This window comes from Oncorhynchus mykiss, chromosome 24, assembly GCF_013265735.2.
Source record: "Oncorhynchus mykiss isolate Arlee chromosome 24, USDA_OmykA_1.1, whole genome shotgun sequence".
NCBI lineage: Eukaryota > Metazoa > Chordata > Actinopteri > Salmoniformes > Salmonidae > Oncorhynchus > Oncorhynchus mykiss.
Genome location: NC_048588.1, coordinates 7,296,201 through 7,311,053, shown reverse-complemented (window position 1 = coordinate 7,311,053; position 14,853 = coordinate 7,296,201). Strand labels below are relative to the sequence as shown.

Below are 14,853 nucleotides of genomic sequence, written 5' to 3'. Positions count from 1 at the left end.
AGCAATGCAAAATTCCACCGTAAATTGTGAAATTGAGGCTAACGACGGTAGCATGATAAAAGGAGGTGTAGCATGATGTACTACAGTACCCATAATGCTCTCTAAGCATATCTGGTTTCATCTTACTAAAGACATTGCTGACGCTGACTCGATGGTGTCCCGTCTCCTCGTTAATACAATGAGAAAGGAACCGTTGACTTGTGTTCTCCTGCCATCTACAGGCTATTCCAATGAACCATGTCTGTCAGATTAGATAGTATTGGACTGGATTGAGTAAGAGTTCATACTGTAGGATTGCTGTGATAAAGTTATGGGTGCTTGAAATATCTGACCCGTCTCTGATATTACATGTATCATTGCACTGACACTTCACTTAGCATCATATAGGCTACTATCTGTCACACCCTAGCAATCTATTTACAGTGATGGTAAATGGGTTGACCCCTATGGGATTAAATAAACACCCGGTTTCCAAAAGGTGTGCAGAGTAGACTGTCATGGTCAAATGTAATGTTGTTGTAAATTACTGCTCAGTACATTTAGCCAGGAGAGGGCGCTGTTTATCCATAAATCACATCTAAAAAATAAAACAATTCAATAAATAAACACATTGGCCAACACTACCTTGCGGTAATACGTAAATACAGCCTCTAATCTAGAAAACGCTATACTGTATGAATCCTAAAGATTTAAAGTTACTCTTGGAAAAGCTAAATTTAAAATCTATTCAAACCAAATATACAAGCAATTACAACCAGCCAGAGAACTACACATTTACAAACCGTGTTGAAAATGATGCAAAACGAAACATTGTGTACCTGATGGGCAACAGTGAAGCAGTTGGGGTACTATCCTTTAGCTGACTGAAAAATCCTCAGCATTCCATCTATAGACATACAAACACTTGGGTAAGAAATAAAGGACCTGGTATTGCTGACAGCTTTAAATGTTATCGTACATTTTCCTTAATAGCTAGCCTAAACGCACTTTGTGAGTGACAGTTGACAACCTGCCAAGCAATACTGCTTGGTCTTCATGAAAAATATCCTTTGTAGCTTTATGTATATGGTCATTAAACTCATTGGGAATATCACAAGAGAGAGAGAGAGAGAGAGAGATTTTTTCTTCCACTTGACCACTATTGTCTCATGTTGCTGGATACAGTTTGAAAATATGGTAGGCCTGCTTCTAGCTAGGTACAATCAACTAACCCATTGGGATATATGAAAGCCTAGTGGTCTTTCTTACCTTCAGACTGACACTGGTACCTACAGTATGTTACTGGACTCTGCCTATGGTTTATGAGTTAAACAGAATTAGAGGTGCATCTCACAACATAAGACACAGACCAACAGTTTTACACCTTCATGGGCTTTCCAATAAAAGCATTATGCAATGTACTGGAAAATAAGAGAGAACAGGAGAACAATTTGAGGAAACACAGAACACAAGTAGCAGTAGCGACCCAACAGAGAAGCAGCCTGTTTCACACAATACGGACACTTTATAAGTTGACAAAAATAAAACATAATTCATATGACATTGGAGAGGTCCAAATGTTGCAGGGACTGCCTGTGCATTGTAGTGTGTGTGTGTGTGTGTGTGTGAGGACAGAAGATAAGGTGTCTGCAATGTTTCTGATAAGTGGTCAGATCTGTGTATTTGACAGTGTGTAGCGCAAAGTGTATAGACCCGCAAGACTCAACGTTATGCATGTTTTTCAGGTGAGGTCCATGACATCGGGCTGGGGAATGGGGTGCTGGGTTTGAAGGGTAACATAACAGGGCCTTCAGATCACCTCTCGGTCTGCAGAATCTTGCCGGTTGGGGAAGATGTGTAGCTGGGGTTGTTCGATGCCATCGTTGTGGAGGTCCTCCTGTTTCTGCAGACCGTGGAGTTTCAACACCAGCTCCTTGATGAAAACCTGCGTGAGCAGGGAAGAAGGGCAATCGGTCATCACATGAAACGTGCTCAGAACGGATACAGTGAGAGGCTGTGATACACAGCGTTGGTAATGTTGAGCAATTCACAGCGAAACAACAAGGGAACATGTTTCAGAGATAGCACTTCATTCATTTTGTGTGTATGATACCAATATATGTGTGTGTGTGTGTGGGGGGGGGGGGGGGGGGGGTCAACATAGTCTGTCAACCCATAATGGACAGGCTAAGTAATGCTGATCACAAAGGATACAGGGACAGTGTGAAAGAGGGACAAGACTAGCATTGTCGGCTACTATATCGGAGTTATCATTAGTTACTTATTTGCCTGAAAGACAGAGCAAGGAGGTGACAGAGAGAGAGGGAGGAAGGCGGCGTTGTAGTACTGGAGTTTAGGACTTGGACTTGGCTCAAGTCACACTTTCATGACTTGGGTGGGACCCAACCCAGACTTGATCAGTGGTGATTTTGTCCTTTTATAATGACATCATTATAACCCTGTTCTCTGACTGGTCCCTTCATCATAACATTGTCATAACCTGCCATCTGATTAGTCATTTTGCAACCTTAATAATGACATAGTCATAACCCTGTTCTCTTGATTGGTCCCATCACATTGACTAATCAGATAGCAGGTTATGAATTTGTAAACATTTTAAGGGACCAGTGTCACAAAGTTCCGGGAACTTTCAATAAATTCCCTGGTTTTCCCCGAAATCCCAGTTTGGAGGATTCCCGAAATCAGGAGGGAATAAGCAGGAAAAATCCAGAATCCTCCAACCAGGACTTCTGGAAAACCAGGGAATTTCTTGAAATGTTGATGCCTTAATAATGACATCATCATAAACCTGTTCTCTGATTGGTCCATTACAATGACATTGTAACCCTGTTCTCTGATTGGTCTCTTTGCCGTGACAGCAGTCTATATACTCAGTCTCGGGAACATTCATGGCATAAAATACTACCCAAAACAATCTTAAACATATTGTTTTGATATTACTATTATTTATAGACTTCCTCACTTACCTCTGTGTTATTGCAGGTGTGAAACATTTCCTGGAAAAAAATCCCCAGACCAAATAATGATTTTAGTTTTACTGGCCAACCTGCTGCTGAAACAATATATTTTCAATAGCAACAAAATCTACAGCTATTACTGCAAGTCCCACAATCAAAAAACAGTACAACTTGTTCACACAGTTTTTAGGTTGATCAAATGATAATGTCTTCAGATGATTTCGCTAGTGGGTAGTACAGTTCACCTGGAGCCTGTGAGTTCTCTCCTCGTCACTCTTCAGGTCTAACAGCTCGTCGATGTTCACCTCCTCCGGCATCTCCTCCTCCTGGGGACACAAGGTGACAGAGGGTCAGTCAAACTGTCCACCCATCCACCACTACATCCTGTAGCTGTATGTTAGGACTCTGCCCAGGGCATCCTCCATGAAACTCTGCCCAGGGCATCCTCCACGAAACTCTGCCCAGGGGCAGTATACTAACATACAGCTATCACATACCCCATTATATGTAAGGGACAGGCTCAGATACAAGCATATAATATATAGGTCACTCACTAAAAGGACAAAAATACAGGTCTTGCCTTGAGTTCTGAGTTGCGTGGGTCTTACAGACACAGAGGAAAAGCTGCGCGTGTTTTTAGAGCGCAACACCCAGAGATAGTCACAGACCCTGAAGCACTGCAGTGTGTGTGTGTGTGTCCGTCCATGTCGGCTGTTGAGTCATCATATGCATGAGGCAGAATGCTTGATGTGTGGGCTGGCAGTTAAGGGCTAAAGATGATTTGGGAAGAAAATATATATTATTTAGATGGCTGCGTCGCTGTTGGAGTCGGCCATCAAAGTGCCTCCATAAATTGTAGGATTTAGTTTCAGAAGGAACACTGCATGTGAGGATATGCCTTTGAGGAGAAGAGAGCAAGGGAGAGATAGAAGAGACAGAGAGAGTGGGGGAGGGAGAAGAGAGAGAGAGAACGAACCCCCACCCTGGCTACTACTAGTCTAGGTATGCTGTAAGGACGGAAGCCACCACCATCAAGGCCAGACATTCTCCATCACAGATAGAATCCATTAAGCTTTCTCACGGCCTCCTAAATCGGTCACACTCAAACAGTGCATTCAGCCCCCCCCCCCCCCCTAAAAGCCTCAGAGGAAAGCAGAGACTATTTGTATAACAGTCTATGCACTTACTTCATTTGGGACATTTTCGCAGATCATTAACTACACTGAACAAAAATATAAAAACCGCAAAATGCAACAATTTCAAAGACTTTACTGAGTTTACAGTTCATATAAAGGAAATCAGTAGATTGAAAATCAATTCATTTGGCCCTAATCTATGTATTTCACATGACTGGGAATACAGATATGCACCTGTTGGTAAAAGTTACCTTTAAAAGTAAAAAAGGTGGATCAGAAAACCAGTCAGTATCTGGTGTGGAAGAACTGAGACATTTTCAGCTTCCAGGAATTGTGTACAGATCCTTGCAACATGGGGCCGTGCTGTAACTGAGCTAAACGACTTCAGTCATCATGAAGTGCTTTGAGAGACTAGTCAAGGACCATATCACCTCCACCCTACCTGACACCCTAGACCCACTCCAATTTGCTTACCGCCCAAATAGGTCCACAGACGATGCAATCTCAACCACACTGCACACTGCCCTAACCCATCTGGACAAGAGGAATACCTATGTGAGAATGCTGTTCATCGACTACAGCTCAGCATTTAACACCATACATAGTACCCTCCAAATTCGTCATCAAGCTCGAGACCCTGGGTCTCGACTCCGCCCTGTGCAACTGGGTACTGGACTTCCTGACGGGCCGCCCCCAGGTGGTGAGGGTAGGTAACAACATCTCCACCCCGCTGATCCTCAACACTGGGGCCCCACAAGGGTGCGTTCTGAGCCCTCTCCTGTACTCCCTGTTCACCCACGACTGCGTGGCCATGCACGCCTCCAACTCAATCATCAAGTTTGCGGACGACACAACAGTGGTAGGCTTGATTACCAACAATGACGAGACGGCCTACAGCGAGGAGGTGAGGGCCCTCGGAGTGTGGTGTCAGGAAAATAACCTCACACTCAACGTCAACAAAACTAAGGAGATGATTGTGGACTTCAGGAAACAGCAGAGGGAACACCCCCCTATCCACATCGATGGGACAGTAGTGGAGAGGGTAGTAAGTTTTAAGTTCCTCGGTGTACACATCACAGACAAACTGAATTGGTCCACCCACACAGACAGCATCGTGAAGAAGGCGCAGCAGCGCCTCTTCAACCTCTGGAGGCTGAAGAAATTTGGCTTGTCACCAAAAGCACTCACAAACTTCTACAGATGCACAATCGAGAGCATCCTGTCGGGCTGTATCACCGCCTGGTATGGCAACTGCTCCGCCCACAACCGTAAGGCTCTCCAGAGGGTAGTGAGGTCTGCACAACGTATCACCGGGGGCAAACTACCTGCCCTTCAGGACACCTACACCACCCGATGTCACAGGAAGGCCATAAAGATCATCAAGGACAACAACCACCCGAGCCACTGCCTGCTCACCCCGCTATCATCCAGAAGGCGAGGTCAGTACAGGTGCATCAAAGCTGGGACCGAGAGACTGAAAAACAGCTTCTATCTCAAGGCCATCAGACAGTTAAACAGCCACCACTAACATTGAGTGGCTGCTGCCAACACACTGACTCAACTCCAGCCACTTTAATAATGGGAATTGATGGGAATTGATGTAAAATATCACTAGCCACTTTAAACAATGCTACTTAATATAATGTTTACATACCCTACATTATTCATCTCATATGTATACGTATATACTGTACTCTATCATCTACTGCATCTTTATGTAATACATGTATCACTAGCCACTTTAAACTATGCCACTTTGTTTACATACTCATCTCATATGTATATACTGTACTCGATACCATCTACTGCATCTTGCCTATGCCGCTCTGTACCATCACTCATTCATATATCTTTATGTACATATTCTTTATCCCTTTACACTTGTGTGTATAAGGTAGTAGTTTTGGAATTGTTAGTTAGATTACTCGTTGGTTATTACTGCATTGTCGGAACTAGAAGCACAAGCATTTCGCTACACTCGCATTAACATCTGCTAACCATGTGTATGTGACAAATACATTTGATTTGATTTATCTTGCTGAAACATGAGGTGATGGCAGCGGATGAATGCCACGACAATGGGCCTCAGGATCTAGTCACGGTATCTCTGTGCATTCAAATTGCCATTGATAAAATGCAGTTGTGTTCATTGTCCGTAACTTATGCCTGCCCAGACCATAACCCCACCGCCACCATGGGGCACTCTGTTCCCAACGTTGACATCAGCAAACCTCTCGCCCCCACACAACGCCATACAAGCCATCTGCCCGGTACAGTTGAAACCGTGATTCCTCCGTGAAGAGCACACTTCTCCAGCGTGCCATCGAAGGTGAGCATTTGCCAACTGAAGTTGATTACGACGCGGAACTGCAATCAGGTCAAGATCCTGGTGAGGACGAGGAGCTTGCAGATGATCTTTCCTGAGACGGTTTCTGACAGTTTCTGCCGAAATTCTTTGGTTGTGTAAACGCACAGTTACATAAGCTGTCTGGGTGGCTGGACTCAGAAAATCCTGCAGGTGAAGCTGGATGTCGAGGTCCTGGGCTAGCGTGGAAACATGTGGTCTGTGGTTGGACGTACTGGATTATGGACGTACTGCCAAATTCTCTAAAACGACGTTGGAGGCGGCTTATGGTAGAGAAATATACGTTAAATTCTCTGGCAACAGCTCTGGTGGACCTTACTGCAGTCAGCATGCCAATTGTGTTGTGTGAAAAACTGCACAATTTAGAGAGGCCTTTATTGTCCCCAGCACAAGGTGCACCTTTGTAATGATCATGCTGTTTAATCAGCTTCTGGATATGCCACATCTGTCAGGTGGATGGATTATTTTGGCGAATTAGAAATGCTCACTAACAGGGATGTAAACAGAATTGTGCACAACATTTTAGAAAAATAAGCTTGTTGTGTGTGTAGAACATTTCTGGGATCTTTCATTTAAGTTCATGAAACATGGGACCAACACTTTACATGTTGTTTGTATTTTTGTTCAGTATAAAATGCTGTCGTCACCAACACACTCCTTATCTAAACTACGTATCTCATGCTGAACAGCATTCCAAAGTGATTTCTAGCCAAACACTGACCAAGAGTCGCATGGTGAGATTCCATCTTATTTATTTTTCCCTTGGGGCAAGTCTGCTCATTGGCACAAACAGCACATTCAAAGGGCATTATTCATGATGTGCTGCTATCAACATACTGAGCCAAAAATGAACCCCGATCGGTTTTTATTGCCCTTTTTTGGAAAAGGCAGAGATTCTTTGAATAACAAAATATGGAAATTGATGAAGACGACTGCAAATATCACTGTAGACTAGATGGAAGGCTGTCTTCAGAACCTAATCCAAACACCAACCGCCGTACACAACAAAGACGGCATGGGTGTGGAGTGTGACGTGTTGACTAGTGACACTCACACAACAGGCCATAGAGAGTTCAGTCTGACCTGAATGCTCAGCAGTAAGGTTAACCTGCCCCATTGGGGTCTGTCTGTGGGTGTCGTGGGGGCGGACGACTTAGAGATTCTGATGCCGGTAGTGTAAAGGTCCGTCCAGGAAAGATCCAAGCAGCCCCTTCCTGCCCAGGCATCCCTAACCTTTCTTTCAACTTCAAATGCCAATGAAATACTGTCTCATATTGCCCACACACACACACACACACACACACACAGACACAGAGAAACACAGCCACGTGCCAAGTCCACAAACAGTCTCATACACGTACCACACAGACACAACAACGTGTGTAATACATGGCATTGTAATATACATGTAGTAAAACGACACATTGTGGGCATCAGCAGATCTATTCTGTAAAAACATCTTCATTCGTACCATAACATCCAAAATAATTATTGTAATGCTCAATTATACATGCTGTATATTCACCAATTAAGCAAACGCATAGCTCATTTTCCGCCCCTCTCATCTCATCCTAGCTGTCAACCGCTAGAACGAGTACTAGTAATGCTGGGGTTAATGAGAGGCTCAAAAAATCACATTCCTGGAAGTGTTGAGTAAACACAGCCTCCATGTGGGACCAACATGATGTGTCAGGCCTGTCGGGATGAGTTAGTCACTGATGCAGTGCTTTTATTGGGATTCGACTGCTTTCATTGTCCCAAGTCTGGGTTGCACATTATCCTTAGGTCGCATTCAAATTTTCCGTGAGGGGATGTGTGATGTCAGGTGGGCTAATGTGTCCTATACTTGTCTTTTCTTGAGTCCTATCTTACTTGTGCAGGAGGCTAATAGTAAAGATGAGCAGGCAGGTGTACAGACAGAGCCCTCCTACGAAAATAATGCCCTTTTTAGTCTATTTTCTTTTGTAACTTTAAATGCAACGAAGTGCCCATCAAAGTAGATCATTTCTCATAAATGTGTGAATCTAGAGTCCCCTCCCTGCCCTCTCTTCCTGCATACATGAGTTTGAAATGAATACCGCCAGTAGTAGGTTGAGGACCTGCCTTACAACAGGCCTACAAGCCCTCAGTCCAGCCTCTCTCAGCCTATTGCGGACAGTCTGATGGAGGGATTGTGCGTTCCTGGTGTAACTCGGGCAGTTGTTGCCATCCTGTACCTGTCCAGCAGGTGTGATGTTTGGATGTACCGATCCTGTGCAGAGGTTTTTACACGTGGTCTCCCACTGTGAGGACGATCAGCTGTCCGTCCTGTCTCCCTGTGGCGCTGTCTTAGGTGTCTCACAGTACGGACATTGCAATTTATTGCCCTGGCCACATCTGCAGTCCTCATGCCTCCTTGCAGCATGCCTAAGGCACGTTCACGCAGATGAGCAGGGACCCTGGGCATCTTTCTTTTGGTGTTTTTCAGAGTCAGTAGATAGGCCTATTTTAAAAAGTATTTTTTTAACCTTTATTTATTTAGGCAAGTCAGTTAAGAAGACATTCTTATTTTCAATATCGGTCTAGGAACAGTGCCTTGTTCAGGGGCAGAACAACAGATTTGTACCTTGTCAGCTCAGGGATTCGATCTGGCAACATTTCAGTTACTAGTCCAACGCTATAACCACTAGGCTACCCTGCAGCCCCTTTAGTGTCCTAAGTTTTCATAACTGTGATGTTAATTACCTACCGTCTGTAAGCTGCTAGTGTCTTAACGACCTTTCCACAGGTGCATGTTCATTAGTTGTTTATGGTTCATTGAACAAGCATGGAAACAGTGTTTAACCCCTTTACAATGAAGATCTGTCAAGTTATTCGGATTTTTACGAATATTCTTTGAAAGACAGGGTCCTGAAAAAGGGACGTTTCTTTTTTTGCTGAATTTAGTTAGCTAGGCTATGCTGTCAAAACAAGCAAAGTAGCTAGCTGATTCATGTAGCCTACATTCGTGATGATCAGATGATATAGCACACCCCAGTATTTCTAGCAATGATACTTTTAACAAACTCCCTTTCATCAGTTCTAGTTTAGCCTGCAGTGTGTTTTAACAGACACACACACAGAGAGAGAGACAGAGAGAGAGACACACACAAAGAGAAAGAGAGAGAGAGAGAGAGAGAGAGAGAGAGAGACATTCCACCCAGTTCAGCATCAGTAGAGGGCTCCAAGGCAGAAATTTAGTCCACATCACTTCCAGGCCAGTGGGTTGAGGGTAATGTTTTTTTTGTTTGCTTGGGTACTCTGGGTGGTAATGTAGTCCACTGGTCCCTGTGTCCAGCTGTGCACCTGTGTTCATTTCTGTGTAATGTTTTCCATAGCCAACACCCTGATACAGTAAGTGGCCTGTCCCACACTGGTGCAAAATAAATCTGGGTCAAAATACCATGTCAGGTTTATCTGAAGACTGACGGCAAGTAAACGCATTTACAAGTGAAGCGACCACACTTTAAATGTACACGTTTACAAAATTGCCATAACCCATTGAGGTGGAAGGACTTAAACAATAAAAATAACTGAAACCAATCAATACATACATGAACCATTCAGCCTCAAGACAGTACACTTCACCGATAATGAGCACGAGGGTCAGTTTGTGTACATTGTGTTATAACCCTCAGCTGTTGGGTTTACTTCAGAGCAGTACTGACAGACGCTTATCTGGTTTCACCCCCCCTTCCTGGTCCCCCCCCCCCCCCCTTCCATTGCATATCCCGCAACAGGCAAACTTCTAAACGCAGAAACACTACAGTCTCTATCTACTCCTGATATCCTTCATTAACATGTACATTTCCAGAGTCGTGCTCCGTCAAATCGCTCGTCTGTCCCACTCACTTCTCTCCCACTCTCTAACATTCCCATCCTCTTTATTGCCTGTATGACATTCTAGTACACATCTCTCCTCTCTCTCTCTCTCTCTCTCTCTCTCTTTTTTATCAGGGCAGACGGCCATCCCCTGCTGTCACTTTCTAACAAGTCATTACTATTCAAAACATCGTGACTAGTTTTCACCCGATGCATCCCCACAGTTACTCGGTGCTACAGCACATAAACATCATATCAATCCGGAACAGGGGAGTCGTTTTTGTTTTTTTTCCTTTCAATTAAGACCTAGACAACTCGGTGACAGGAGTTCCTTACTAATTAGTGACCTTAAATTCACCAATCAAGTACAAGGGAGGAGCGAAAACCCGGCAGGCACCCGGGCCTCTGTGGAATGAGTTTGACACGTTATCTACTATTAATTACAACATTATTAGCACACTACCAAAATGTCTCATTGTCAAGAATGTAAGAGAAAAATATGGGTTTAGTGCTGTCAGTGAAATCGTGGTTATTGATTGTGTGGTTATTGACTTCATATCAAATGATTGCGATATGATCGGGCACAGCGAGATTTCCAATAGAGGTTCTCTCTACACCAGGAAATGGGGCTGGTCATCAGTTGATTGATGGCTGTTTATCTCATCTACATATGCATGCAAATTAAACGCATTCCCATTAGGTTATTCATTCGTCAACTAAATTGCGGGCAGGTGCTTTGGTTCAAGATAAACGCAATTATGTCATGTTATTTGAGTCTTATGAAATTCATTTCCACGTCGTCGACAAATTGCATTCGTCGGGGAACCAGCTGTTATAGATCATTTGCCATAGATATTTCACATCCATTAGATATTGATTTTTGCTACAAAAATAAACAATTGCACTCTAAAATCCTTAGTTCTCTGATGTTTTTCTCTCCCAGTTTGCAGTGGTAAATTGCATAACAACTGGCTGTCACATCTGTGTGGTTTAGTGGGCCGTGACGACTCAATAGAACGGTAATAATGACTGGGTGTAGTAGTGGGACGGGATTAAAAAGTGAAAAGACTCCGAGCCTGGGAGACAATCACGCAGATAGCAGAACACTGCGGGGGTCTTAATCTGGGCCTCCGATTGAGCGTTGATACAAGACTAATGGCCCTTGATAATGGGCCAAGCGATGCGCAACATTCAATGCTTCAACAACAGGCTCAGTGATGGGGGGGGGGGGGGGGGGGGGGGGGGGGGGGGGGGGTTTCTCTTTGTGCTCTTTGGTGACATATGGGACCTTCACTTCCCCTAAACCACCATCCCCCCATTCATAAGAATCATCCCAGAAAACAAAGATGTCATCAATCAATAACTGGGATAGTTAGCGTCCGTTCAGGCCTGGTCAGGGGGTTTTCACGTTGCAGGGCCAGCCAGGGTGGGCTTTGGTGTAGCAGGAAATGAGTATGGGGGAGATCTGATTACACCGTAATTACACATGCTTGCTCCACTATCAGTAAAGCAATTAACTAATTAACATAGATATAAAGCTGTGGCCATGTGTGTGTTTATGAGAAAGCAAGACATTGAGTGTGTTTACTGTATCCATCCACGAGAAACAGAATGGTACAGAACATCAAACTGTCATGATCAAATGCAATATTTCTATGTTCTCTATTCTTTAAGTATGTGGAGAGACACTATAATATATATATATATATATATATATACGTATATGATGGCTCACTGATGCAGTTTTTACTGTCATTGTGGTTGTATAATGGTCACTACAGAGACATCCCCCTGTGAGAGAATTGCTTTATCTCCTGCCATTGGGTAGCATCTGTCAGGTGGTGGCCTTTGCAGTAGACACTTTGAGTTTTTACTACCATGTTTTATTACTGTGTTATGAATTGGATGTAGAAAATAGATGCTGAACAACAGACTGCTAATTGCTCTGCAGAAATAAAAAGAGACCCACCCAGAAGGCTTTAGACTCAAATAGGTCAACACAGGGCGTCCAGTTTCTATAGCATTCTAGTTAAATACCTTCTGAGCAGGAGATGGTTGTGTCCGATGGAGAGATTATTGGTATGGAATAACCCTTAACATCTGCACCATAGCACCGACCCCATCCTTACATCAACCATCATCTCCAACCCCGCCTACTCGCACAGCCACCACCATGCAGTGCCATGGCCCACCAACATCCTCTGGTGCCCCTGCCCTCGTTTATGATGCCACACACCACACCAGGTCCCCCAGGGTACTCCTGTTTTGTCAGCCAGAAGCCCATAAACCCTCAAGGCTGTCCATGTAAAGCAGCAAAGACTAAGCGACCTGGCCAGCCTGCCACAGACCTGTTATATTTCTGGGAGCACTTTCAATTGGACCTCTGATCTTTCCCATGTCACCCCTGGCAGCGAGACAGCCTTCCCCCCTCATCGGGAGTATAATGTCCTCCAATGACCATCCATCCCCTTACATACAACCCTCACATACAACAGGAAGAGAACAACATGAAGGGAATCTACCATATCTACTTGTGTATTTTGCATTGGATGTCCGAGTCTATTTTTAGGGCTATGAAGTGTGATAATATTTCGTTCAGCTAATAAAATTCATCAGACAATACCCACAGTTCCTTAATGAATACAGAGAAGGAAATTGACATGGGCTAAAAAGGGTGTAAACTGAAAACAAAGCTGGACATGGTTAACCTTGTTGTCCTGTGCATGTGCTCCATGGCCTTGCTAATGGCTTTGTCGTTTATTCTAATCCCATCTTCTTCTGGTGACTCAGACATGTTTGCTTGAGGTATTAGCTAAACGGACAAGTGCCCAGTTAATAGTGTCTGATAAGAAAACACATGCACAATACTATTCATCTGATTCGATGAGACCACGAATTTACCATTATGGCAGGCAGTGTTTTAACTCGACAGTCATTCGGCACTATGCCTAGAAGGCATCTATCTACACATCCTTGATTCATCGAATGTCAAGCAGACAAGGCGCAGGGAGACAAGGCAGGCAACCCCCCACGTAAAATGGATTAACGTCGTAGCCACATCCCAGAACGCAAGGGACACTAGGCAGTACAATCTCTGAAAAACCGACTCCAGACACATTTTGTGAATAGTTTTACTTACATATCTTGAGGAGACTGAAAATACGCAATCGCTGCGTAACCGCTGTACCCAAATACGCCAAAACCCGATATATTCATTATAGTGATTTAAGTCCAACTGAAGAGTGATGTGCAGCGCTACAGTGGATTGCGTACCCGTACCAAAGTCGCTTTATTTCATGCAGTGGACACTGATGCTAAACTGAATACTTGTTATTGCGTAAAACCCTTTTTGTATTCTTACAATAAGTCAAATAAATGTTTCCCATTGTCTAGGTATGTGACTGTATGCGTAGCCTATCAATAGAAATCCGTTTAATTTCAAATAGATGGGACTCACCCTGCCCACATAGAGCTCGTCCAGACTACAGTCAATCCACTTCTCCACATCCAAGCGTCTTTGGAGCTCCTTTCTGTTGTACTTTACCGTGACCCGTGCTTGCCTCTTCTGCAAGCTAAGCCCCGGGTCCCTACCTGGACCCCTACTCGGGGAATGGACCTTGTTGTTACATCTCCTCCCGACCCGGTTCGCAGCCATATCCACTTTGGATGACAGACACGTGCAGACTATGAACCAAGGGAGTTATTAAAGAAGTGCACGATCGTTGGCAATAGTAGCGCACTGGTGAAGAAATCGGCTATGGGTCCTAGCGCCACACCTTACAGACCCGGGTAACTGTTGTGCGCCGAGAGCAATGTGATGACTGTTTATTTGATTGAGATTAGCTCTAAAGAAGTTCTACACTTTCTGAATTGTGTGACAAGAATTCGCCAGAATGTGAGTGACGGAGTATTCTGGGGAAATTACAATGACTCACCACTATTTATATTTATTTAGCCTACAAATAGGAAAGTCGAAAAGTTCAAGGCCTTTTACCATGGGCAGCAACATTGAGGGCTTTCACCGTTGTAATGTAGTCAACTGGGTCGGACTTCCAACTTCATTGGCTGATGAAGGTGATCAGCCAATTAAAGAAAGAAGAAAATGAACTACTTCATATTGGAGATGCCTCAATGGCGCTGCCCATGCTGTCACAGACGCTAATGATGGCACAGATACAAAGATGAATCCTCTATGTATCTCAATGAGGCCTAGTGGCATGGGCTATTTAAATCACACCCTATGAGGTCCGGAGCCTGCTGGTTTTCTGTTCTACCTGATCATTAATTGCAATTAATTGCATCATCAGTCCCTGATCAGAGGGGAATAATGGGGGAGGGGGGGGGGGGGGAGCAGTGGAACTGTTAACATGGTCTAGATTGGATTTCGAGGGGCCTAGTGCTACACTCTGGATTTACCTACAGGACCTTAGCGCTCCAGAAACAAGGTTGGAAAACCCTGAACTAGATGGTTGCAGATTCAACACCAATGTCCCGAAGGGAATAAATAATATTTGGTCCAGCAACAGGAGGGTTACTGGCATCAGTCCTAAATGCC

General features: G+C 44.1%; 1 protein-coding gene across 1 annotated transcript; it reads right to left on the bottom strand.

The window, feature by feature from the left end:
* Window positions 1–479: 479 nt before the first annotated feature.
* On the bottom strand, window positions 480–14,233 carry LOC110503628 (protein phosphatase 1 regulatory subunit 14A). Its single transcript, XM_036961339.1, has 4 exons — window positions 13,756–14,233; window positions 3,203–3,283; window positions 2,967–2,996; window positions 480–1,924 (listed from the first exon to the last, which is right to left on the bottom strand). Exons 1-4 carry the CDS (start codon window positions 13,951–13,953, stop codon window positions 1,790–1,792), a joined length of 444 nt encoding a protein of 147 aa, XP_036817234.1. The 5' UTR covers window positions 13,954–14,233; the 3' UTR covers window positions 480–1,789.
* Window positions 14,234–14,853: the final 620 nt, after the last annotated feature.